Source organism: Pecten maximus, chromosome 4 (genome assembly GCF_902652985.1).
Source record: "Pecten maximus chromosome 4, xPecMax1.1, whole genome shotgun sequence".
In the NCBI taxonomy this organism is placed as follows: Eukaryota; Metazoa; Mollusca; class Bivalvia; order Pectinida; family Pectinidae; genus Pecten; species Pecten maximus.
The window spans coordinates 11749248-11775399 of record NC_047018.1 but is presented as its reverse complement, the minus strand read 5'-3'; the positions used below and the strand labels follow the sequence as shown (position 1 = coordinate 11775399).

Here is a 26152-nt window from a genome sequence, read left to right as displayed (position 1 = left end):
CATGATATAGGGATAATCTGGTACACCATTATATAGGGATAATCTGGTACACCATTATGTAGGGATAATCTGGTACACCATGATGTAGGGATAATCTGGTATACCATGATATAGGGATAATCTGGTACACCATGATATAAGGATAATCTGGTACACCATTATGTAGGGATAATCTGGTACACTATTATGTAGGGATAATCTGGTACACCATGATATAGGGATAATCTGGTACACCATGATATAGGGATAATCTGGTACACCATTATGTAGGGATAATCTGGTACACTATTATGTAGGGATAATCTGGTACACCATAATGTATAGATAATCTGGTACACCATTATATAGGGATAATCTTGTACACCATTATATAGGGATAATCTGGTACACCATGATATAGGGATAATCTGGTACACCATGATAAAGGGATAATCTGGTACACCATGATATAGGGATAATCTGGTACACCATGATATAGGGATAATCTAGTACACCATGATATAGGGATAATCTGGTACACCATGATATAGGGATAATCTGGTACACCATTATGTAGGGATAATCTGGTATACTATTATGTAGGGATAATCTGGTACACTATTATGTAGGGATAATCTGGTACACCATGATATAGGGATAATCTGGTACACCATTATGTAGGGATAATCTGGTAAACCATGATATAGGGATAATCTGGTACACCATGATGTAGGGATAATCTGGTACACCATGATATAGGGATAATCTGGTACACCATGATATAGGGATAATCTGGTACACCATGATATAGGGATAATCTTGTACACCATGATGTAGGGATAATCTGGTACACCATGATATAGGGATAATCTGGTACACCATTATGTAGGGATAATCTAGTACACCATTATGTAGGGATAATCTGGTACACTATTATGTAGGGATAATCTGGTACACCATGATATAGGGATAATCTGGTACACCATTATGTAGGGATAATCTGGTAAACCATGATATAGGGATAATCTGGTACACCATGGTATAGGGATAATCTGGTACACCATTATGTAGGGATAATCTGGTACACCATGATATAGGGATAATCTGGTACACCATAATGTATAGATAATCTGGTACACCATTATACACGGATAATCTTGTACACCATTATGTAGGGATAATCTGGTACACCATTATGTAGGGATAATCTGGTACATCTTATTTATATGAAGAGTGTTTGATTCCACCATATCTGAGAGAGGAGAAGAAGATTTTTGAAGTTTTTGTTAATTTGACCCTTTTTAGCCCCGCCCATTAGCCCCCGGGGGTCAGTCAGGGCCAACATGTGCATACCATCAATCTGTTATCCCATACTGATAATGTTAACCAAACTAGAATGAATTCCAATAGAAATCCAACAAATTTTTAGCCCCGCCCCTCAGGCCCCTTTGGGGTGAGGACCATATAATTCACAATTTTGGTTGACCTTTAGCCATAGAAGCTTCCTGCCACATTGAATTTGGTTTAGGGGTTTTGGAGAAGTCGAAAATGTAAATTGTTTACGGACGCACGACGACCGACAAAAGGGGATTAGAATAGGTTATGATTATCAGAACAAACCAAGCTGTTTCTCTCCCTTCCTATCCAGAACTCTACACTCTTCACATAGTACCATCTACTAGGCTATCATGTATTATCTTCAATTAGGTTAGTGGTAAATATCTGACCTAGGTCAACAGGATGAAGAGCCAATTATTTACAACAGAAAACAGCAAAACGCTCATGTAATGGGTAACACAGAATCTCCACTCACACTGTCAGTTTTACAATTTTCCATTTATTGCAGCAAATAGTTTCATAGACAGTAAGTAGTAATGACTTAAATTATGTTGTCTGTGTCTTAATCTGCTGATACCAAAAATCATAGAAGTAAAAATATATTTCACAATTATGAACTAAAAAACATTTAGTTTTGTGGTACCTGTTTCACTACACACATTACCATTTCATTATACACATATGTATTACAATTCCTTCTAATGCTTTGGCTTTCTATCTAAGTCTATGAATTAATTCCTTTATCTATTGTACATGTTAAACCCATAGACTACTGATTGAACAGTTGCTTTTCCTCTCAATTGTAACTAAGGGGAGAGAACTCCTAAAATCTCACTTTACATCACTGGAATGGTTAGTTCTCTTGTAATCATAATGTACATGTCCTTAGAAAATGTTCCCATTTTATGTTCTCATAATATACAAATTCAGAAAATTAGAAAATATTAAAATCCACAATGAAAATTGTATACAAAAATAAATAAAAAATATTTCAGCAGAAGATTACCGTTGTGAATTTACTGCAATAGAAACATCACAATAAAACACATAATTATATCACCACCTGTTTAACAAATGGTTACAAGATGTTTTGTGTAAAAACAACAAAAATGCATAGATTCTTAACAGTTTACAATAGATATAATGTATACAAATCACGTAACTCAGATACTGGTGACATATAAACTGGAGATAAACGACAAGGTCTAACACAGCAGTAGGTTTTTAGATCTGGTCCACACTGGATAAACGACAAGGTCTAACACAGCAGTAGGTTTTTAGATCTGGTCCACACTGGATAAACGACAAGGTCTAACACAGCAGTAGGTTTTTAGATCTGGTCCACACTGGATAAACAACAAGGTCTAACACAGCAGTAGGATTTCAGATCTGGTCCACACTGGATAAACGACAAGGTCTAACACAGCAGTAGGTTTTCAGATCTGGTCCACACTGGATAACTGTCATGTGAGACATCTATAGCTCACAGTAGGAAATACAAATTATCATGTGACTAATCTGTTTTTATATAAAAATCAACCGAAGCATTTAGATTGTAAGATTTACCACCAAAATATATGTTTGACATTACACCCCACATTTGTATAAGTATAACCACTCAGTCACTAGATATACTTTATTACATCAATTTCAGCATCACACCTCTATCTTACACAGTTACTCCACTCAGTCAAAACTCTCATATTCTTTGATGAATGAAATCAAAAATAAATATGGGTGCATGTCATAAAGAAGGTACAAAACTAGAAGTAATGAAACAATCAAATATTAGATTATTTGTAATGATGGTGTATCAACAATAACTCGTATTGTACTGGATATATATCACAGAGATTCAGACTTGATCAGTGTCGTCCACTTCCATCAATCTAATTTTGTTATGATATAACAGAGAGATTATATCTACCTTGGTACTCTACAGATCTGAAACTAAAAAACAATATCGGAACGAAATGCTACATAAAAAAGAGGACCATTTCTATCTAAAATATGGGCACTTGATAGAAATGGAACAGGATTTCCCATGAACTGAAATACATTGTATTTGGTAAAGAAATGGTAAAACTATGAAAAATATAATACAAGTACTTAATGCATTAACATATCTATACGAAAAACAGTTTTTGTTCTGGCATGGATGATTTTTGATTATACAAAGATATATAGAGGTTACAAGAGTGATAGAGGTTACAAGAGTGACTGTTGGATATGGAATTTATTTTACACGTGTAAGTTATTTAAAAAAAATAAAATAAAAAAGACAAGCTTTAGCAAGTGTCTTTTGTAACTTTTAAAACATAATTTATTAGTGTAAAATAAATTTCATATCCAAATATTAAGAGTCGTGTGACCTGTTTCTACCACAATAATATTGGCTTGAATCAAATGGAAACACGGCCAAATCTTATTTATCGCAAGCAAATAAGTTGTACAAGTGATGGCCGAGACCTGGTCATGTGAGGTCATTCGATTATTGATGACGTCAATAACACTTGCAGCTTGGGTCAAAATTTGAATTCTTGACAAATCAAAAGACTGAAAGGTTATATATCACTAGTGGAAAAACTGTATACAACAGTCGGCACATTTATACAAAGGCCCAAAAGTGGAATAACACAGAGTATTGTGGTAGAAATATAAATACGCTACTAGAATTGAATGATAATGATTTTCTTCATTATACTATTGGGTGATCTTTGTCATCATGCAATAAAATAAAGTAAAATTAAAACTCTATAAAGGCACATTGTAGCATGTGGTATATATCTACATCATATTTCTCTCCTCTTCTACAAATAAACAAGTAATATGTAAAAATGGTAAATCTAGTCATCTACAAATGATCACAATACACTGAACACAACACACCATCCTAAGCTGTGTGTATGATAACACTAAATTGTGTGTATGGTAACACTAAATTGTGTGTATGATAACACTAAATTGTGTGTATGGTAACACTAAACTGTGTGTATGGTAACACTAAATTGTGTGTATGGTAACACAAATTGTGTGTATGGTAACACAAATTGTGTGTATGGTACCACTAAATTGAGTGTATGGTAACACTAAATTGTGTGTATGGTAACACTAAATTATGTGTATGGTAACACTAAATTGTGTGTATGGTAACACTAAATTGTGTGTATGGTAACACTAAATTGTGTGTACGATAACACTAAACTATGTGTACGATAACACTAAATTGTGTGTATGGTAACACTAAATTGTGTGTATGAAAACACTAAATTGTGTGTACGGTAACACTAAATTGTGTGAACGATAACACTAAATTGTGTGTATGATAACACTAAATTGTGTGTATGATAACACTAAATTGTGTGTATGGTAACACTAAATTGTGTGTACGATAACACTAAATTGTGTGTACGATAACACTAAATTTTGTGTACAATAACACTAAATTGTGTGTATGGTAACACTAAATTGTGTGTATGATAACACTAAATTGTGTGTATGGTAACACAAATTGTGTGTATGATAACACTAAATTGTGTGTACGATAACACTAAATTGTGTGTATGGTAACACTAAATTGTGTGTATGGTAACACTAAATTGTGTGTACGATAACACTAAATTGTGTGTATGGTAACACTAAATTGTGTGTATGGTAACACTTAATTGTGTGTATGATAACACTAAATTGTGTGTATGATAACACTAAATTGTGTGTATGACAAATGACTAGTACCGTCATAGTGATGTTAGAGAGTGTAGAAGGTATTAAACTTAATTCATTTCTAATATACAAATACAGAATTTTAATGAGGTCAATACATGGTTATATTAACCAAAGACAAAATATTAACTGAGGATGAAGTCCAAGGTCCATATTTTTTCTTAACTTATATAACCAGGTATCAACCAAATTTAAAATGCCTTAATTGCTTAATTATATTTCTTGATTTTTTGGTAAATCTTGGAGTGGGATGGGTTGGATAATAATCAGTTTTACTTATAATCATTTGCTTCAGAAAAACAATTTAAAATTGATAACTTAACAGGTCCAAAAGAATAAGATTATTATTATTGACCTGTAATTATACTTGTGTATTGGCTCATACATTATTAAGTCTATATACACTAAAACATTAACTACCATGATAACGTTGTTGCACTGATAATTGTCTGAATTATGAGATAACATATTTCTCAATTTCTATTTATGGAGGTTAATATCTAGATTTCCTTTCTCTAAATGTCATCGAAAGCTAATTCTGTGTGATAACAGTGTAGAATTCTCAACAGTCCTTACAAGTCACATACATCAGATAAAAACTTCAAATGGAATAAACATCAACTTATGTTTATTTTTGACCACAGGTATTGTATGAAGAACTTGACTGTTGTACTAGTCGTCGACTTTGTCTCTGTGAAGTCCTCATTGTTGTCAACATCTTTTTGATAGATTTTGAAAACCTAGGTTTGACAACATTGTCTACCAGCTGTTGTTTATGCTTTGTCCTAGTTGGCGAAATGTTTGTTTCAAGTGGCCAGAGACACTGAGCACATTTGTGAGCTAGATGACACAGGTATTTAATAATAATAATAATAAACTTAATTTACTAAGGTTAAACAACCTGTTTAGCAAAGCTAATCTTTCACAGGGTCCTCAATATTTAACTTTGGAAACAGCGGTCAATATTTCTAGAAACAGCGGTCAATACTGTTTTATACAGGTTTATCATGTGACCTAGCCTGTTTTCAACCAATTGGCAAAAAAAACAAGATAAATAATTAAAGGGCCCAATACATACCACGGCTCAAGGTATAGGTTGGCTTATTAATGGCGAAGGAAAACATATGTAAGGTCATATATTATATCTGTACTATCACAACTTCCTTAAATAATAATGGCCTTGATATTGGAACAGCTATAGTAACTATGCATCAAATTTCAATGTTTCCATGACAACACTATTCTTGTTTCCACCATGACCATTGTATTTCGTTCTCTGTTGGGCTATTGTTCAAACATCTTGATCTCCACATCTCAGAATAACTGTAAAATGAAAAAGTGTATTGATAAGTTGTAAAGCAGTACATTAGAGTGGTTTATAAACATTTAAAATTTGATAAAGTTGTAACATCATGCAGTTTAATAGTTGGATAATTATATATAAAACTAAGTAACAATGTCCTCGTCATCAGTGAGCTTTTAATGCACCAATACAGTCCTTGCAATACAGTAGATAATTACAAGGGGAACCTGTATATAAATCTTAAAATGATCTGTTGAGTTATCTTTGAGTAGTGATTATAAGAAGTCCACAGTCACCAGGGTCTTAAACCGACAATTGTCCTCTATGTATCCATAATACAATTCTAAACAGTTCCTGTGAGTATTGATAATAGTAAAGTTTAGTTTCTCCCATGGGGGAAACATCAAACCCAGGGTCCATGACTTTAACAATTTTAATAAAGTACCTTAAGACCCTTCCATCTATGAAGAGTATTTGAAACCCTACCTGAGTGTTTAGAAGACTTCTGAAATTCAAGTCAATTTGACCCATTTACACAGGTGCCATGAAATTTACAACTTTGATAAAGCCCTTTCAGGCCATTCCATCAATGAAGAGTATTTGATTCTACCACACTTGGGCCTCCAGAAGAAAACTTTGAAATTCAGTCAATTTGATCCCTTTTAGCTCCATTGCTATGCTTCAGACCCCTGGGTGTTTGAGACCATATGATTTACAATTTTGGTTGACATTTGGCCAAAAAAAGATTCTGCACAATTTCATTAAAATTGGTTCTGAAAGGAGTGTTTGAGAAAATGTGAAATGTTCAGACTGACAGGCATTTGACAAAGAAAGATTGAAAAAAAAAGAAATTATTGAAGGATAGACAAACCACAAACAAGAAGCAGTTTTTAAAGCCCCATCATCTCATGAACTACTGACCTGTTTTTTAAAGCCCCATCATCTCATGAACTACTGACCTGTTGAGCACTGAGGCACAAGCTTTGCCAAGGAGTTCAATACTCTTATCGATCTCCTCATCTGTGAGGTTTGAATTGACAGAAAGCCTTATACTGAAACATAACAGTGCAACATGATTACAATACAGTTCACTCTCAATCAATGTAATACATCAACAAAAGAAGGAACAATGTATACTCTGCTACTAAAGAGTAAAAATTATCTAATTCATTAAAATTGACAAAGTAAGGTAAGACTCATCAGAAAGCTCTCTCTGTGTACAAAAAGTTAATATACAAATATGGCTATTTTGGTCATTTTATATACAATGTATAAGTATATATATTACCATAAACCAATTTTCTGTGTATTGACTATTGACCCCATTGGGGTAAAGCCAGCAGGATGTAAAATAAGACATTTTGAAGCATTTTGCAAAAATACTTTCAGATAACCTGCACAGGCAGATTGCCCATACATTGATGATACTCATGCATATTTGTATACATTTATGTGTGAACCTTGAAAATACACGTTCAATTAATGAATTGTTTGTTGTAGTGTCAATCAAAATTTATGACTGTGAGCAGTGAACTTGAGACATAGGAAATAATGAAGACTATTCAATACAGACATACAAACTTGCTACTGACTGTATTTTGTCTGTGGTTTTTATTTCTCTATGGGAAAATAATGTATAAACCACATTTTTCACATTTGTGTAAAAAGAATTGCAGTCCACTCAGGCAGATAACCCATGAAAGACATCACTAGATGTAAAAAAAACTGTTATAGAACACTGGCTATATGCAGGAAATTATGGTAAAATGGCGTACATATCCTACACAGATACACACGATGCCCATACTTATACAAGAATTACATGCAATAAATATTTATGTCCCGCACAATTTTTAATTTGCAATTATGTGTTGCCTGTCTTACTTTAATATGATTTATATATAAATATTTAGATGTCATAAGCATTTTACATGGCAACTCAAGGATATATTTGAAGAGGCTCATTGATTTTCTTCTAAGTCCAGGAAGTTTTCACTCAAAAAATACTAATAAATATAGAAATATTATAAAAAGAGTGTAATGCCTTCAGCTATACATCGTATGCAGAAATCCATGAAATGTTTTTAGTGTCGTAGGCTCTACTACCTATAGAAATCTGTGATTGAGGGTTTGTTAATTTTGCTTTGTCAGAAACAGAGCTAAACATGAAACCTTAACATTGTTGATGCCACTGCCTCTGTCAGAAAAGCACTGCCGCCTTTCCGACATCTGTTGTAGGCGACACCAAAATGGCCACGATACACAGACAGATTACAATACCTTGGGATTGGAGTGATGTGCTCTTCAGATTCCAGGTATCTCGCAACGGTAATAGCCAAACCAAAATCATGTGCCTGAAATTACACCAAAAAATGTATATACAGATGTTTTCATATACAAACCAATCAGTTTATACATTTCTGTTCAATCTCTCTATATGAATATAAGACTTAATTCATCTACAACCTTGTCCAATGTCTGTAGCAATGATAAACGACACATGTCCTATATATAAATTACCTTGTCCAATGTCTGTAGTAACGATACACTACACATGTCCTTGATATAAATTACCTTGTCCAATGTCTGTAGTTATGATAAACTACACATGTCCTATATATAAATTACCTTGTCTACAATCTTGTCCAATGTCTGTAGCAATGATAAACGACACATGTCCTATATATAAATTACCTTGTCTACAATCTTGTCCAATGTCTGTAGCAATGATAAACGACACATGTCCTATATATAAATTACCTTGTCTACAATCTTGTCCAATGTCTGTAGTTATGATAAACGACACATGTCCTATATATAAATTACCTTGTCTACAATCTTGTCCAATGTCAGTAGCAATGATAAACGACACATGTCCTATATATAAATTACCTTGTCTACAATCTTGTCCAATGTCTGTAGTTATGATAAACGACACATGTCCTATATATAAATTACCTTGTCTACAATCTTGTCCAATGTCTGTAGCAATGATAAACGACACATGTCCTATATATAAATTTCCTTGTCCAATGTCTGTAGTTATGATAAACTACACATGTCCTATATATAAATTACCTTGTCCAATGTCTGTAGTTATGATAAACGACACATGTCCTATATATAAATTACCTTGTCTACAATCTTGTCCAATGTCTGTAGTAATGATACACTACACATGTCCTATATATAAATTACCTTGTCTACAATCTTGTCCAATGTCTGTAGTTATGATACACTACACATGTCCTATATATATAAATTACCTTGTCTACAATCTTCTCCAATGTCTGTACATTTATGGATCGGTCATCATTCAGTTCCTCCAGTCTCACATGTTTAATTGGAGCTACAGGATCCCCATTTACCTGTATTCCTGGTATTCTGATAAACAAAAATCAAAATTACCAATTATCATTTAATTTCATTTAATATACTTTTTTAATACAAATGGATTATCTTTCTGTTTTGGTGAAATTTTTTCTTCACATTTCAGAGATTTTCAAACCTTTTGTTTATACAAAATTGGAATATGATCTGCACTGATGCAGGCTCTTGTTTGTAAAGAATAATTTGTTCAAATTAAGATAAATTTATAAAATTAATAAACTGATGATTTTGTTTGTTAAAGGTTTTACATCTCACAACAGCTAAAGGTGATATGAAAATGGCTAATTCACAAAGAAAACATAACCAAAAAATGTCTGCGGAATACCTAGATAATTTCTCATGAACCTGTTGACAGTTGTGACTCAGTTTTGTTAGCATTGCTGAAAGGAAAGAAAACAGCATCATACATACAGGCATATTCACAAAAGCTTTTCAATTCAAACTTGTCAGATTATATTTTGAATTGATGGTAGTGTAAAACTTTATGGTGGTATTTAAACCTGTTTCACTAATGACACTAATGTACATTTATTTTACAAATAAGTGCTATAAATATCATTTTCTATTGCAAACTGCACTGATAACATAATTGACAATTTGATAACAAAATCAATAACTTACAAGGATCCTGCTCCATAGTGCGAAGGGCCTCTGTGGCGACTGTGGCAAGCATGGGAGGCAAAGAGGCAGAGAAACAGTAGCCAAGGCCAGAAAGACGCTGACAACAAAATTATCAATTATGTTTTATTCTATGGGTAAAAAAAAAATTTCCATTTTGAATATTGTCTATTGAATATTGAAAATTGTCACATTTAACAACACGGCCTACAGATACATTACCCTACCCTGTCTCCAGTATTCACTATGTTATCATGGCAGTTAACAAGGGTTATGTGTCTCCAGTATTCACTGTATGATCATGGGAGTTAACAAGGGTTATGTGTCTCCAGTATTCACTGTATTATCATGAGAGTTAACAAGGGTTATGTGTCTCCAGTATTCACTATGTTATTATGGGAGTTAACAAGGGTTATGTGTCTCCGGTATTCACTGTGTTATCATGGGAGTTAACAAGGGTTATGTGTCTCCAGTATTCACTGTATGATCATGGGAGTTAACAAGGGTTATGTGTCTCCAGTATTCACTGTATTATCATGAGAGTTAACAAGGGTTATATGTCTCCAGTATTCACTATGTTATTATGGGAGTTAACAAGGGTTATGTGTCTCCGGTATTCACTGTGTTATCATGGGAGTAAACAAGGGTTATGTGTCTCCGGTATTCACTGTGTTATCATGGGAGTTAACAAGGGTTATATGTCTCAAGTATTCACTGTGTTATCATGGGAGTTAACAAGGGTTATGTGTCTCCAGTATTCACTATGTTATTATGGGAGTTACATGGATTATGGGTCTCCAGAATTCACTGTATTATCATGGGAGTTAACAAGGGTTATGTGTCTCCAGTATTCACTGTGTTATCATGGGAGTTAACAAGGGTTATGTGTCTCCGGTATTCACTGTGTTATCATGGGAGTTAACAAGGGTTATGTGTCTCCGGTATTCACTGTGTTATCATGGGAGTTAACAAGGGTTATGTGTCTCCGGTATTCACTGTGTTATCATGGGAGTTAACAAGGGTTATGTGTCTCCGGTATTCACTGTGTTATCATGGGAGTTAACAAGGGTTATGTGTCTCCAGTATTCACTGTATTATCATGGGAGTTAACAATTGTTATGTGTCTCCAGTATTCACTGTATTATCATGGGAGTTAACAAGGGTTATGTGTCTCCAGTATTCACTGTATTATCATGGGAGTTAACATGGATTATGTGTCTCCAGAATTCACTGTATTATCATGGGAGTTAACTAGGGTTATGTGTCTCCGGTATTCACTGTGTTATCATGGGAGTTAACAAGGGTTATGTGTCTCCGGTATTCACTGTATTATCATGGGAGTTAACAAGGGTTATGTGTCTCCGGTATTCACTGCATTATCATGGGAGTTAACATGGATTATGTGTCTCCAGTATTCACTGTATTATCATGGGAGTTAACAAGGGTTATGTGTCTCCAGTATTCACTGTGTTATCATGGGAATGTGAATGCTCAATTAACAATAAATTGAAATAAAATTTGATTCTAAATCTAGGTGAAGTTGCTTAATAAGATATTGACGTTGCCATAATAACTTCACAAACCCACGACTTTCACTCTGATCAATCTGTCAATGTTTTGTGACCAATGGGTAACTGACTTACCTGGTGATCTATTACATATTTTTTCCCACAACAGAAGCCTCCACATGTTCCCATGGCGTTTTCAAGTGTAGCTGCAATCAAATCTACCTCATCTCGCTGAAATAAAGAGGGAAAGTCTTATAATTTCTGTTGTTAAAGGTGCTACAATGATGGATGTTAAACTTAAGTATGGTTTCTGTCTATGGTCTAGTCCCAGAGAGACTGCCTTTTGAGATTTTACCCAATTACAATGGGAATATTTGTAACAAAAGTGACAAGTACTGTTACAGTAGAAGATAAAGCCTGGACAAGAGTAAGTGCTTAAGGGTGGAAGGAGTTATGGACACAATGTAAACAACTGCAATCAATGATTGCCAAAGCTCACCGGCGACAGCAATCACACAATGCATTCATTTTTTATGTATGCATAAGCATGTCATTTTGAAATTGTACATCACCTAATATCTCAAAATCTTAAAAGTGGGTTTTGGTACCAAAGAATTAAGTCCACTAAATAGTAGAATGCCAAGATAAATCACACTTTTTTTCTGCATGATTTTGCTATAACATCACTCCTAGACCTCTAATAAATGTATAAACCAAATAAGAAGGGTGTGAGGTGTATACTTTTGGACTTAAAAGCTTTCCAAAAACTGATCCCAAAAACTTTCAAGTGGGGTGGGACGCCGACGCCAGCGGGGACGCCGACGCGGACACTGGGAGTACAGCATTAGTTCATAGTTACTCGTAACCGGTGAGCTAAAAATAAGATACTTCACTGTATCAGGTAAGACCACATTATCAGAGTTTATAAGGCCATACAAAATTAATTAACTGGTTCCCAGGCCCGCCTGCATTAACATTGCCGATTTTATCGCAAAAACAATAAAATAAACATACTTACTGAAATACCAAAGTGCTCTGTTACTCCCTTGCCATTTGCCCCAAGCACACCAAAGGATAGACTTTCCTCCATAAATAGTCGTAGCTTGTATTTCCATTTCAATGCAACCTAAAACAGATATACAATATACAACATACAATAGTCATTTCTAGAAGTCTCTCATACCAACATCTCTAGTCAGTAATAAAGGAAAACTAAATAGACACTGGGATAACACATAATATTGGGCTAGGATGTTGTCTCCTATGGACCAATACAACAAAATTCAACTTAATATACATAGATGTATCAAATTCATTCTGAATGTCAACAATGCGACTAGTGGTTCTCCACAATCAATTATGGTAATTTTTACTATTTGTTACTTTCTCATCCAACAAATAGATCTAAATTTGAGATTAAGATAATATGCAAAACAACACCTTGTATATCTTACAATGACCATTTGTTGCTAGATTTATGTACGACCTACCAGTTGTGGGAGGGGACAAATGTCAGCATAGTTTATGTATAACCCTTCCACCACTAAAAACCGTCTGGTGACTTTGGCTTTCTTAGGAATCTGTCAAACAAATAATTCATCATATATACCTCAAATAAAGATAAGCAGAATAAATTTCTTTGTCTATAAAACTACTGTTATTATTCAACTTTTGAATTACTTTATTTGAATGTTGAATTTGTTTATGCTTCACATTATTGTAACATTTTATATATACTAAAATTATCATGATAATTCATATCTTTAATAGTAAGAATCTAACAGTACATGGAATATTTTGATTCAGATATCACATTCGATCATCAGAGACATCAAACTGCTTTACCCTCCTGTCCTCCTCCTGTTGGATCTTCAGCAGTCTTTCCAAGTCCTCCATATCGTTGTGTTTGAACCACTTGATGGCACTACGAGATGCCACCAGACCTTTCTGTATGGCAAAGCACACCCCTTCATCTCTATCAACAGGCGACACAACAGAATTTAAACTATATATACAATGCGGACAGGAGCAGACGAAGACATACAAGACATACCCTAATAAAGAAATACATAGTTATATAGAATTAATTAAGAAATACATAGTTATATAGAATTAATTAAGTCTTGGAAGCATTGACTTGATGGTGAATATTGATGTATGAGTAAGATCAGGGATATAGGTTAAATGGAAGTTCAGAAATACATATCTTATCTGGATTTGGTTTAAATCAAGACACCATAATATTACAATAAACACAAACCAAACCTACACAAATATGACATCACCACGTTTGGAGTAGGCTGGAATTGCACTGGCTATGGTGGCAAAGCCATAGGAGTAGAGAATTGACTCCTCACAATCCATAAACTTGGCCAACTTCTCCTCTAGGTCCAGATGTACATCTGTAAATGGAACACCACATGATCAACAATCACAGCATCACATGATCAATAATCACAGCATCACATGATCAACAATCACAGCATCACATGATCAATAATCACAGCATCACATGATCAACAATCACTGCATTACCTAATCAACAATCACAAAATCACATTATACAGTTATTGTATGGGTGTGAAGGAAATAGCATTTTTTTTGTCCCCTGAGACATGAACTATTTCCCTGGGGCAAAGCCGAGGGAAATAGTTAATGTCAACAGGGACAATAAAGTGCTATTTCCAGAAGTACCCATACAATAACTGTTTTATTATACTAGCATTTAAATAATTCCATTTTTTTCTTTTGAACCAGTGTTCATATCCTCCACTGTTCCTAATGCTTTTTCCTGAAGACAGTCTTTCAGCATGCTAACTGCTGTTTTGATTATTTGTTATGTGTTAGCACTGCCTTTATCAAAGAAATCATCCCCAGCACTTCTTCATCCAGATTATCGAAACTTAAATGAAGCCATTTTCTGAAATATTCCTTTAGCATTCACTTGAAAGATTTTAGTAAACAAACTATGTGTGCTTCATCTTGGTCTCGAAAATGCTTACATTTTCAAAAGTGCTTTCGTACTTTACTGTAATACAAGGGATGGTGGTAGAGGTGATCCGAAGTGATATGACAAATGCATTGTCTAATCAGAATGAATGAAGCAAAAATATGAATGCACTCATTCCTGGTAAATAGCACCTTTGACTATTGACCTGGTTAATAGCATCTCCGGAGGATGTGGTTCAAATAAAATAGCATTTCTATTGTCCACTTTTTAAGTAGTGTAAAATATAAAGGTACAATAAAATCAACTATCACTACATCATATGATAAACTATCACTATGTCATTATGAAACATTTTCTTCATGTCGGTGAGTCATGTTATCCACCTAAGGGAACATCTACTTCTGACAGGTGCAGCACAATACTTACCCATCATGCCATAGAAGACTTTCAGACCACAAGATCCAACATCATACTTACCCATCAGGCCATAGAAGCCTCTTGGACCACCAGATCCGACACCATACTTAGTAAACTTACCCATCATGCCATAGAAGCCTCTTGGACCACCAGATCCGACACCATACTTAGTAAACTTACCCATCAGGCCATAGAAGCCTCTTGGACCACCAGATCCAACACCATACTTAGTATACTTTAAATACCCATCATGCCATAGAAGCCTCTTGGACCACCAGATCTGACACCATACTTAGTAAACTTACCCGTCAGGTCATAGAAGCCTCTTGGACCACCAGATCCAACACCATATTTAGTATACTTACCCATTGTGCCATAGAAGCCTCTTGGACCACCAGATCCAACACCATATTTAGTATACTTATCCATCCTGCCATAGAAGCCTCTTGGACCACCAGATCCAACACCATATTTAGTATACTTACCCATCGTGCCATAGAAGCCTCTTGGACCACCAGATCCGACACCATACTTAGTAAACTTACCCATCATGCCATAGAAGCCTCTTGGACCACCAGATCCGACACCATACTTAGTAAACTTACCTGTCAGGCCATAGAAGCCTCTTGGACCACCAGATCCGACACCATACTTAGTAAAATTACCCATCCTGCCATAGAAGCCTCTTGGACCACCAGATCCGACACCATACTTAGTATACTTACCCATCGTGCCATAGAAGCCTCTTGGACCACAGGATCCAACACCATATTTTCTCATTGTCTTTATGGCAGCATCCTATGACAAATACATTTTAATGGCTTAAATGAGAGTAATTAGTCAATGCAAGTTCATCCTCAATAAAGAGATAGAATGTGTAGTCACTAATGCAATCAAATCAAGTACTCAATACTCACAACAGTACTTAACATAACTTTTAGGTTAAACACACACACTTCATGCACAGATAGAAATCTTCAATTTATTCAACACAATATACATCCAGATACAAGTGAAATGCTTTAGTAATAACCTTTAAATATACCTTAGGTATCATATACTATATAGCTTGATATATCCACATACCTTTAATATAACATAAACACCCAGACTTATTTTCTGCAATACCTACCTCTATGTCTGGCTTACATGCCATTCCCAGGAAGTTTAGAGTTGCCAAGTTAACACATGTTTTCCCATTGATATCCACATATTTCCCTGGTTTTCTGGAATACAAGAAATAAATGTACTTGGCAACTGTAAAATAAATGTACTTGCAATTGGTAACCGTAAAATAAATAAAATGTGGAAATGTCTGAAATCCTGAGTCAATTCTGACTGAAGTGGACTTGGTAGTATTTGTTAAAGTCCTTTTAAGTGTGTAAGTAGTTTTCCTGTGAGTATATGTTACTACTAACTTCTGTCTTCATAGTCAATCGTATTTCCTTGTGAGAAACATAACATATCTACACAGTATTAAACAAGTGATAATCCTATACTGGTATGACAATGAGGATAAAAGCTCAATTAAGATTTGGTAATGGATATCAAACATAGCAGTGTGGTTCAGTACAGAAATTACTTCTCTGTTTGAATATTTCCTACTTAACGTGATAATAGACAAGAATGGAATATTACCCTGAGACAATGTTTTTCTCCATAGACTGCAGCACTGGGTGATCAGCAGGCACATTTTGTTCTAGGGGGTCAGGCACCCAATCTGATAACAGCTCTTCCTCTTCCTGTCCACAACAACATCATACAACACTTATTTTAACAGGGAATATTATACAAGTCTTAGGTAATTATTCTCGCGATGACGAAAACCTTATTATACATGATACAGTGTAACACAAAGCCAACTTATCCATAGATTTTCCCCATTAAATGCAAATTATTTGAAAACATATGCATTCACACAAAGTTTTGTCAGCAGTAAATTCAAATTTAACTGAAATAGACGTATGTGTATGACTTGTTATAAGTGGAGCTCTAGACTAGACCTTTGTAGAACCAGGACAAAATCTTTGCATGATTACATTGTTTTAACCCAGGTAATCATGTTAATGCTATGTCCATTATTTGTATATCCTTATTTGAAAGTGGATGACTACATTGTCCAATTTAGATCTATATATAATTTTTTTTTTTTTTTTTTTTAAGCAGCAAAATTTTGCAAATCTACATAATATATACATGTATGTTTGTTTAATTCTCGTACTGCAGTATATATATATAAAAGGCTTATAAATCATCACTATTTATTACACATTATCATGATCTTACGCCAACGATTTTAGAGATTCAACATGAATACTCTGTAGGAAGGATCCTTCAGAGGTTCTCCTGATAGAGGAAGAAGTTCACTTCAAGTCAAGTCATGACGACAAACTTTTGACAGCAATATCAGACGGACTAACTAATAAGATGCATAGGAGTATGATCCAACCTCTGATTTCACAAATACCTTGTATTCTTTGAACTAATGACACGGTCCACAGGAGTTCAAATTAGCAGGTTTATGATATGATGATTAATGGACGCGGGCAAACATGTCTCTATATCAATGTCTAAATCAAGGAGTGACGTTACTGTACATAGTTTAATTTGTCTAGTGTGGACTAAATATAATTAAGCACGGACTGGAAATGAATTCACTTCCTTAGTTTACTATAATGCTTGCGGATGAGAAGATTAAGCTTCCGGCCCCTGACATCTGTCCCCGGGAAAGCATCAAATACATACCTTCTTTGTTAGAATGATTTCAGGTCCACCAGCATATGACTTAGAAAACACTAGTTTGATGATCAGTACTATCAGGCATGCTTCAAATATCAGGTGATAAACAGGGGCCTGAAAACAAGTAATTTTCAGTTCATTTAATTGATACAATAACGCAATCATCAGTATTATTATGTTAAGACTTTAGATTACTAAACTGAGTTCATCAAATGAGTTACGTAAGTCCATATTTGACTTACATAGCTGATTACTGGGCACCATTTTTTGTTATACAAGATATTAGGTCATCATTTAATGTTATCGAACCAAATCAGAAAACTTGTAATGAATGTGTTCGCTTATTCTAGTCGAATATACAGTATTTAGAACGTGCCTGTAAGAACGCTTCAATCATCTCGTACAAATCAGAGACAGGTGGAATCAACTGGACGGACGCCATATTGGATACCTGTGTGAAGGGACGTCACTCTAACAGTTTTCAGAGCCACTCGCACCATCCGTCCCATAAGTGGGCCAACGATATACATTTTGTATAGGTCTATATATAAAAATATATAAAATATATAATAATATATAAATATATATATAAAATTATGCAAGCAGCGTTAACAAACCGTATTGAATTCATACCTCTTAAATCAAACACTCAAATCATCTACATCTAAATATTACACGTCTCCTAACTTATATATCCAAAAAAAACCCAGAATGTAATAGATCATTGTACATGTGGTTTTCATATTTAGACTGGTGTCGGACAGTGTTCTGTACATGTGGTTTTATTTAGACTACATGTACTAAGTGTCGGACAGTGTACTGTACATGTGGTTTTATTTAGACTAGATCTAATTAGTGTCGGACAGTGTACTGTACATGTGGTTTTATTTAGACTACATGTACTAAGTGTCGGACAGTGTACTGTACATGTGGTTTTATTTAGACTAGATCTAATTAGTGTCGGACAGTGTACTGTACATGTGGTTTTATTTAGACTAGATCTAATTAGTGTCGGACAGTGTACTGTACATGTGGTTTTATTTAGACTAGATCTAATTAGTGTCGGACAGTGTACTGTACATATGGTTTTATTTAGGCTACATGAACTTAGTGTCGGACAGTGTACTGTACATGTGGTTTTATTTAGACTACATGAACTTAGTAACGGACAGTGTACTGTACATGTGGTTTTATTTATATTACATTAACTAAGTGTCGGACAGTGTACTGTACATGTGGTTTTATTTAGACTACACGGAACTTAGTGTCGGACAGTGTACTGTACATGTGGTTTTATTTAGACTACATGAACTTAGTAACGGACAGTGTACTGTACATGTGGTTTTATTTATATTACATTAACTAAGTGTCGGACAGTGTACTGTACATGTGGTTTTATTTAGACTACACGGAACTTAGTGTCGGACAGTGTACTGTACATGTGGTTTTATTTAGACTACATGAACTTAGTGTCGGACAGTGTACTGAACATGTGGTTTTATTTATACTACATGAACTTAGTAACGGACAGTGTACTGTACATGTGGTTTTATTTAGATTACATGTACTAAGTCAAAGTATCCCCCCCCCCCCTCCCCCCCAAACCCACCTATATGTGACATGTCCCCTAAAATGTTACCATGAGCAGTGTCGGATCTTATTGTCGAATCCTTAGAACGAACATCTGTTCATGCTGTATAGGATAGGATGTCCATCAGTTTTTGCATTGTTGAGCATGAAAAGTTTATAAATGTAAAATACAAAGATTCCTTAGATGAACAAAGCTAATATATCCATAAACCGTCCATTCGCATTTTTCTTTTTGACATTTTCATATTTCTATTTTGAGCAAGAAAATAAAGAAGATGATAGCAGAAATTGTTATTCTCGAGAAGCGACGAAGTACCCAACTGTCAATTTTGACATCCAATGTCAACTAGGGATCGATTAAAAAACCCACTATTTTGTTGTTGATAATCGCATTTAAATATTCCAATGTTATGTATTGTACACGAAAATCCTTGTCACTATTACGTTCAAGAATCAGAAATATCAACGTTCTGTGAACAATTCATTTAGTTATTTATCGCTTACCGAGTCATCCCAGCAACAATAGGCAAAACCAATTATAGCAAGATCGGCATCTTCCGGACGATGTCAGACCACGTCACCATTCGGACAATGATTGATAAACAAAGTTATCTAAAAGGAAAAGTGAAATTATCCATGTTTTCCCGCCTCGCTGTTAACAATATTTTTTTTCTCAGTTGTTCGTCCCGGTAACATTCTGGTCCGATATATAGGCCCATGCCACTAGTAGCTTCGCTTGCGCGGTCATTAGAACTGCTAGGCTCTTTACATGATACTTGGGAAAACAAATGATCAATATTCTGACAAGATTTTGTCGCTTTTATGGTGTTAAAATCAACTGTTGTTATTCATTATAAGCTTTGGAACGGATGCGGAACTTGGGAGAATGCGAACGATAAAGAGTTACTAAACCAACGTAATTCGTAAAGTCAGTGCTTTAAAATATATATGTATGCCATCATGCTAATTTAATAAGACGTTTCAATCTCAGTCTTAGTGTCTGATCACCATAACACTTATTTTTGGAAGTCTAATTTTTTAGTCCATTTTTTCTCTCTTCAAAATTGATGTGTACGCAACTGCGTTTTTGCGTCAATAGTAGCTACGCCACTAGCAGCTTGGAAAGATGTAGTGATTATGCACGTGTTAGGACAGATATCAGTCGAGCGATTTGTTAAACCTAGTTTGAAGCCCAATCTGATGGTCAATGGTGCAAATATTTATATTTACAAAGGATCCATTCGATCCGGAAGATGTTCAACCAGATATATCATGTTTTGGTGCAAACTTGTGTTTTCTGTAGCTTGACGCATGGTTATAATAAATACGGCTTGTCCTAACATAACATCCCTGTGAAGCGATCCGTGTACTTAATCGCTATACCGGTAGTTTAACCTATTTTTGCTGCCATGTTCTGTGTCGGGATTATTGGTGCTTTGATTTAATTCTTAATTCAAAATGTCTGACCCATCAGTACCAAGACGTATACATCCCTAGATGTAGTAAGGAGACGTATACATCCCCAGATGTAATAAGGAGACGTATACATCCCTAGATGTAATAAGGAGACGTATACATCCCTAGATGTAATAAGGAGACGTATACATCCCCAGATGCAGTAAGGTGACAGATGTATACATCCCTAGATGTAATAAGGAGACGTATACATCCCCAGATGTAATAAGGAGACGTATACATCCCCAGATGTAATAAGGAGACGTATACATCCCCAGATGTAGTAAGGAGACGTATACATCCCTAGATGTAATAAGGAGACGTATACATCCCCAGATGTAATAAGGAGACGTATACATCCCCAGATGTAATAAGGAGACGTATACATCCCCAGATGTAGTAAGGAGACGTATACATCCCCAGATGTAGTAAGGAGACAGACGTATACATCCCCAGATGTAGTAAGGTGACAGATGTATACATCCCCAGATGCAGTAAGGTGACAGACGTATACATCCCTAGATGTAATAAGGAGACGTATACATCCCCAGATGTAATAAGGAGACGTATACATCCCTAGATGTAATAAGGAGACGTATACATCCCCAGATGTAATAAGGAGACGTATACATCCCCAGATGTAGTAAGGTGACAGATGTATACATCCAGAGATGTAGTAAGAAGACGTATACATCCCTAGATGTAATAAGGAGACGTATACATCCCCAGACGTAATAAGGAGACGTATACATCCCCAGATGTAGTAAGGTGACAGATGTATACATCCAGAGATGTAGTAAGAAGACGTATACATCCCTAGATGTAATAAGGAGACGTATACATCCCCAGACGTAATAAGGAGACGTATGCATCCCCAGATGTTGTAAGGAGACGTATACATCCCCAGATGTAGTTAGGAGACGTATACATCCCCAGATGTAGTAAGGAGACGTATATATCCCCAGATGTAGTAAGGAGACGTATACATCCCTAGATGTAATAAGGAGACGTATACATCCCTAGATGAAGTAAGGAGATGTATACATCCCTAGATGTAGTAAGGAGACGTATACATCCCCAGATGTAATAAGGAGACGTATACATCCCTAGATGAAGTAAGGTGACAGACGTATACATCCCTAGATGTAGTAAGGAGACGTATACATCCCCAGATGTAATAAGGAGACGTATACATCCCCAGATGTAATAAGGAGACGTATACATCCCCAGATGTAGTAAGGTGACGTATACATTACTAGATGTAATAAGGCGATGTATACATCCCTAGATGTAGTAAGGAGATGTATACATCCCTAGATGTAATAAGGAGACGTATGCATCCCTAGATGTAATAAGGAGACGTATGCATTACTAGATGTAGTAAGGAGACGTATACATCCCCAGATGTAGTAAGGAGACGTATACATTACTAGATGTAGTAAGGAGAAGTATACATCCCCAGATGTAGTAAGGAGATGTATACATCCCTAGATGTAATAAGGAGATGTATACATCCCTAGATTTAGCAAGTGGAAAGATGTATATATCATCAGATGTAGGGAAAAGAACACAATAAACAAACCTCTGGAGAAAACATCTTTATATCTAATAATAAAATGATGACTTTCAAAATACTTCCAAGTGACTTGATCAATAATGATACTCCCATAACTACACAATCATTATACATTTGGCAGTAGTTGTCTATAATTACACATGAAAATGATGATGGGGCATTTTATTTGTGGGGCCCTCTAATACATGCCTAGCCAGTAGGAATATTCATCAGTAAACTACATATTGGTATTTACACATTTATGTGCATGTAGTTAACTTGAAGCTATCAGATTTTTCTCTAATGCTAAAGACATAGTAAGAATATCTAGGTTCAGATAAGGAAACAAAAATTGGTATATTTCACACTGAAAATCTTATTTCATATGAAGTTAGTTTTGGAAAATGGATAAAAATTATGTAGAATTTATATGCATATCAATAATATCTCTAAGAATACAACCTTATCCACACATAGATGGATTATCTTTGGCCAATATTTCTGTACCATGTACGATGCATAATGAAGACACAGTAATCTCACCCAATATCACAACAGTGGACTCATCTCGTATTGTCTTGGGACAGTTCACCAAGGCTGACAGGGGAGAGAGTTTATATACACAAGCAAGTATAACAACAGCTTAAAGAGTTTGATATAATATAGAGCATATTAATACTGAGAGCATATGATGTAGTTCATTTTATAAATATATACAGGGGTAAACATGATCCATAGAATATATACATCTATTAACAATGAAACAATGATGATCACATGTAGAAATTCTTATAGGCATCTGATGGGTGGTAATTACATAAAACAACAGTGATTATTTCATAGGAAAATAAATGTGAACTAGTACATTAGAATCCCATGTACTATAACTGGAAGTGTTACTTGTCTCCATAGTAACTGCTGTAGAACAACTTTAGTGCTGACTGAGATTTTGACAGCACAACTGTTGAATTTCTATGGAGCCATCTCACAAGTTATGGTTATCAGAAACCACTACCAGTGTAAATGTACTGACATTCAAATGTACCATTTCCGAAATCATGATAATGATAAATATGGCTCAGGTAATCTTCTTGACTAAGTCCTCTTCATGTATTGGCTTTAAGCTTGTACAGATAAAATTAAGAACCCCCCCCCCCCCCCCCCCCCCCCAAAAAAAAGTTTAAGAACATTATATTCATAACTTATGTTTTAGATCACCAAAAAACGTATTTAAGAAATATTTGCTATGCATAATATTATAATATCAGTATAAATACATGACATTTGAATTATGCACACTGTATAAGTATTAGTTAATCAAGCATAAAAAAAAATCAACTGCTAAATATGAGAAAAAACACCTGTGTTATTGATAGTCTACCATTTATACCATTGCAAGAAAAATAACAATTATCAAATTCAAAAGTGTAAGAGATTTACATTGTTTGTATAAAACTCGAAGTTTCCTTCCAATGAATTTCTGTTGACTCCCAAAAACATGTTGGAATTTACCGGAGATAAAGTGCAACACTGACGAGTCGAATCAAAATAATAAACACGAATCAATATTTCATGGTTTAAATTTGTACACAGCAAATGTACTGTACATCTGATCCTGTGTCAAAGCTTAATATAAAAGAATGTAAAAAATATGGTCATTGATATCAGTTTATCGTACGTTACATTGAAATAAATTGTAGCTAGGGAAAATGATCTGATAAATGGCAATGAATTTGTAAAAAATAACATATTATTCACCGATTTCAAATTCTAATCAAAGCAAAATCTAACTTACAACACGTTTTGCACAGAATTATGGCTGCCATTTACAATAATTTAACTAGTACTACAAAAATTAAAGTCTTTTTCTCCACTTTCATGGTTTGACACAACATATACAACACATCAACTAGGTTTTAACAGGACAGGACTGTCCCAGGTCGGGGTTCTTTTCAATTATTGACAAATTATTCTATCAGAAACGAGTAAAAATATCAATTACATTCTGTAAATGAAATTGCAAACAGTGGCTTCTAGATGAACTACTTTGCTGCTTGTAAAATATCAAAGGGTTTCATAAACTATATATCCTATATAGCTACATGGAATAGAAGAAAACATGCTTAAAGTCAACATATAGCAGTAGTACTGAAATACTGTTGTGTTTTAAACACTTCATCTTTGATATATGTATGGTAATTATACAATCCCATATATATGTCTAAGATTGATGCTATTGTGTATTGTATAAAGATGCTCTTAAACAGCGTCTCTTTGATTGAGGCCAGAATCCAAAACAGAAATCTCAATACCTAGTTTTAATACTAACATTTTGGTACGCAAGAATAAATTTGATGATGTAAAATAGGTAAATGTAAGAAATTATGAAACTGGTTTTCTCTAGACATCTAGAATCACTCAGGACTAAATGTAGGGAACATCTTTAGAAGATATAAGGACCATGATGTGATTATAAATGATCTGAAAGGCTCGAAATACACACACAGTAATTAATAATAAATATAAGCACTACCATTATATAATTATATCAATTTGCCAAATTGCGACTTATGCTTGTGTAATTTAGTTCTTCCCTTATCTTTAATTAGGTCTTAATATTTTGCTAAAAATGAAATATTACCACATCTGTTCGAGTTGAAACCTGAAACATTGGCCATGATTAATTTCATTATCCTGAGAAAACAATCACCCTGAGAATTATTCAGTACAAAATTCCTGATGTGATTCAAGTATATGATCATAATTGTGGTTGTCTTGTTCAACTCCACATGCAATACTTAACATTATTGGTAAACAATCATAAATTGTCATGGTGATGTGCAGAAATGCATCCATACAAAATAGGCATAAAAACCATCCAACATACCCATGCATGTATGACAAAAGCCACCCTGTCCAATCGCCTACATGTCCAACATAAATGATCCTTAAGTTATTCTGAAGTTATACACCCTAATGTGACAACTTTTTTTTGCACATGTGCTTGCATCTTAGAAACCTGAGTGGGGCGATTGACAGGGTGATTTTTTAAACTGAAATAAATAAATAGTTGCTGAATATATATATAATTACCTCAAGAACTTGCCCGTGTTCTGAGAAATATACCCTCGACAAGTATATATACTTCTACATCGGCGCACATGATTGAGGCAGTTATAGTTATTAAGTATCCAACTTTTGATAATAATGAGTCTCAAATAACTTTTAAATCTGACATGTCCATTCAATTATCAAATCATTATGTATCAAAGAAAAGAAAAGAAAAGAAAAACATGCAGAAAAGCTAATGCTGTGTAAATTCCTTATATCAGACTTATGAGAAGCATATATGTTACACAGATAAAGAGAATCCTACCCTAAAGAGCTCCTTCAAATAGATATGGGGACAGTAGACCTATATATGTGTAGCCAGTTTGTAGACAATGTAATGTATATATATAGCTAGCAGACGGTTTGTGCATCACAAAGGCAAGAAATTGGATACAAACATAGTCATAGTACCAAATGGTACTGACATGAGATTGGCTACAAATACATGTATCAAACGGTACTCAAATACATTCAAC

The 26152-nt window shown here is 34.7% G+C and overlaps 1 protein-coding gene across 2 annotated transcripts; it reads right to left on the bottom strand.

Annotated features, from left to right (window-relative positions):
* Positions 1–6069: 6069 nt before the first annotated feature.
* LOC117325243 (serine palmitoyltransferase 1-like) lies at positions 6070–18441 on the bottom strand. Of its 2 annotated transcripts, none has more exons than XM_033881341.1 (16): positions 18342–18441; positions 17972–18079; positions 16865–16968; positions 16359–16452; positions 15952–16024; positions 14129–14261; positions 13705–13834; positions 13350–13439; positions 12878–12985; positions 11995–12090; positions 10355–10451; positions 10059–10113; positions 9610–9727; positions 8624–8697; positions 7303–7395; positions 6070–6363 (listed from the first exon to the last, which is right to left on the bottom strand). In XM_033881341.1, the coding sequence occupies exons 1-16, from the start codon at positions 18405–18407 to the stop codon at positions 6279–6281; spliced, it is 1524 nt and encodes a 507-aa protein (XP_033737232.1). In that variant the 5' UTR covers positions 18408–18441; the 3' UTR covers positions 6070–6278. The 2 variants fall into 2 exon arrangements, with proteins under 2 accessions (XP_033737232.1, XP_033737233.1); XM_033881342.1 differs by having other exon boundaries at positions 6253–6363; positions 7265–7395.
* Between the last annotated feature and the right edge of the window lie 7711 nt (positions 18442–26152).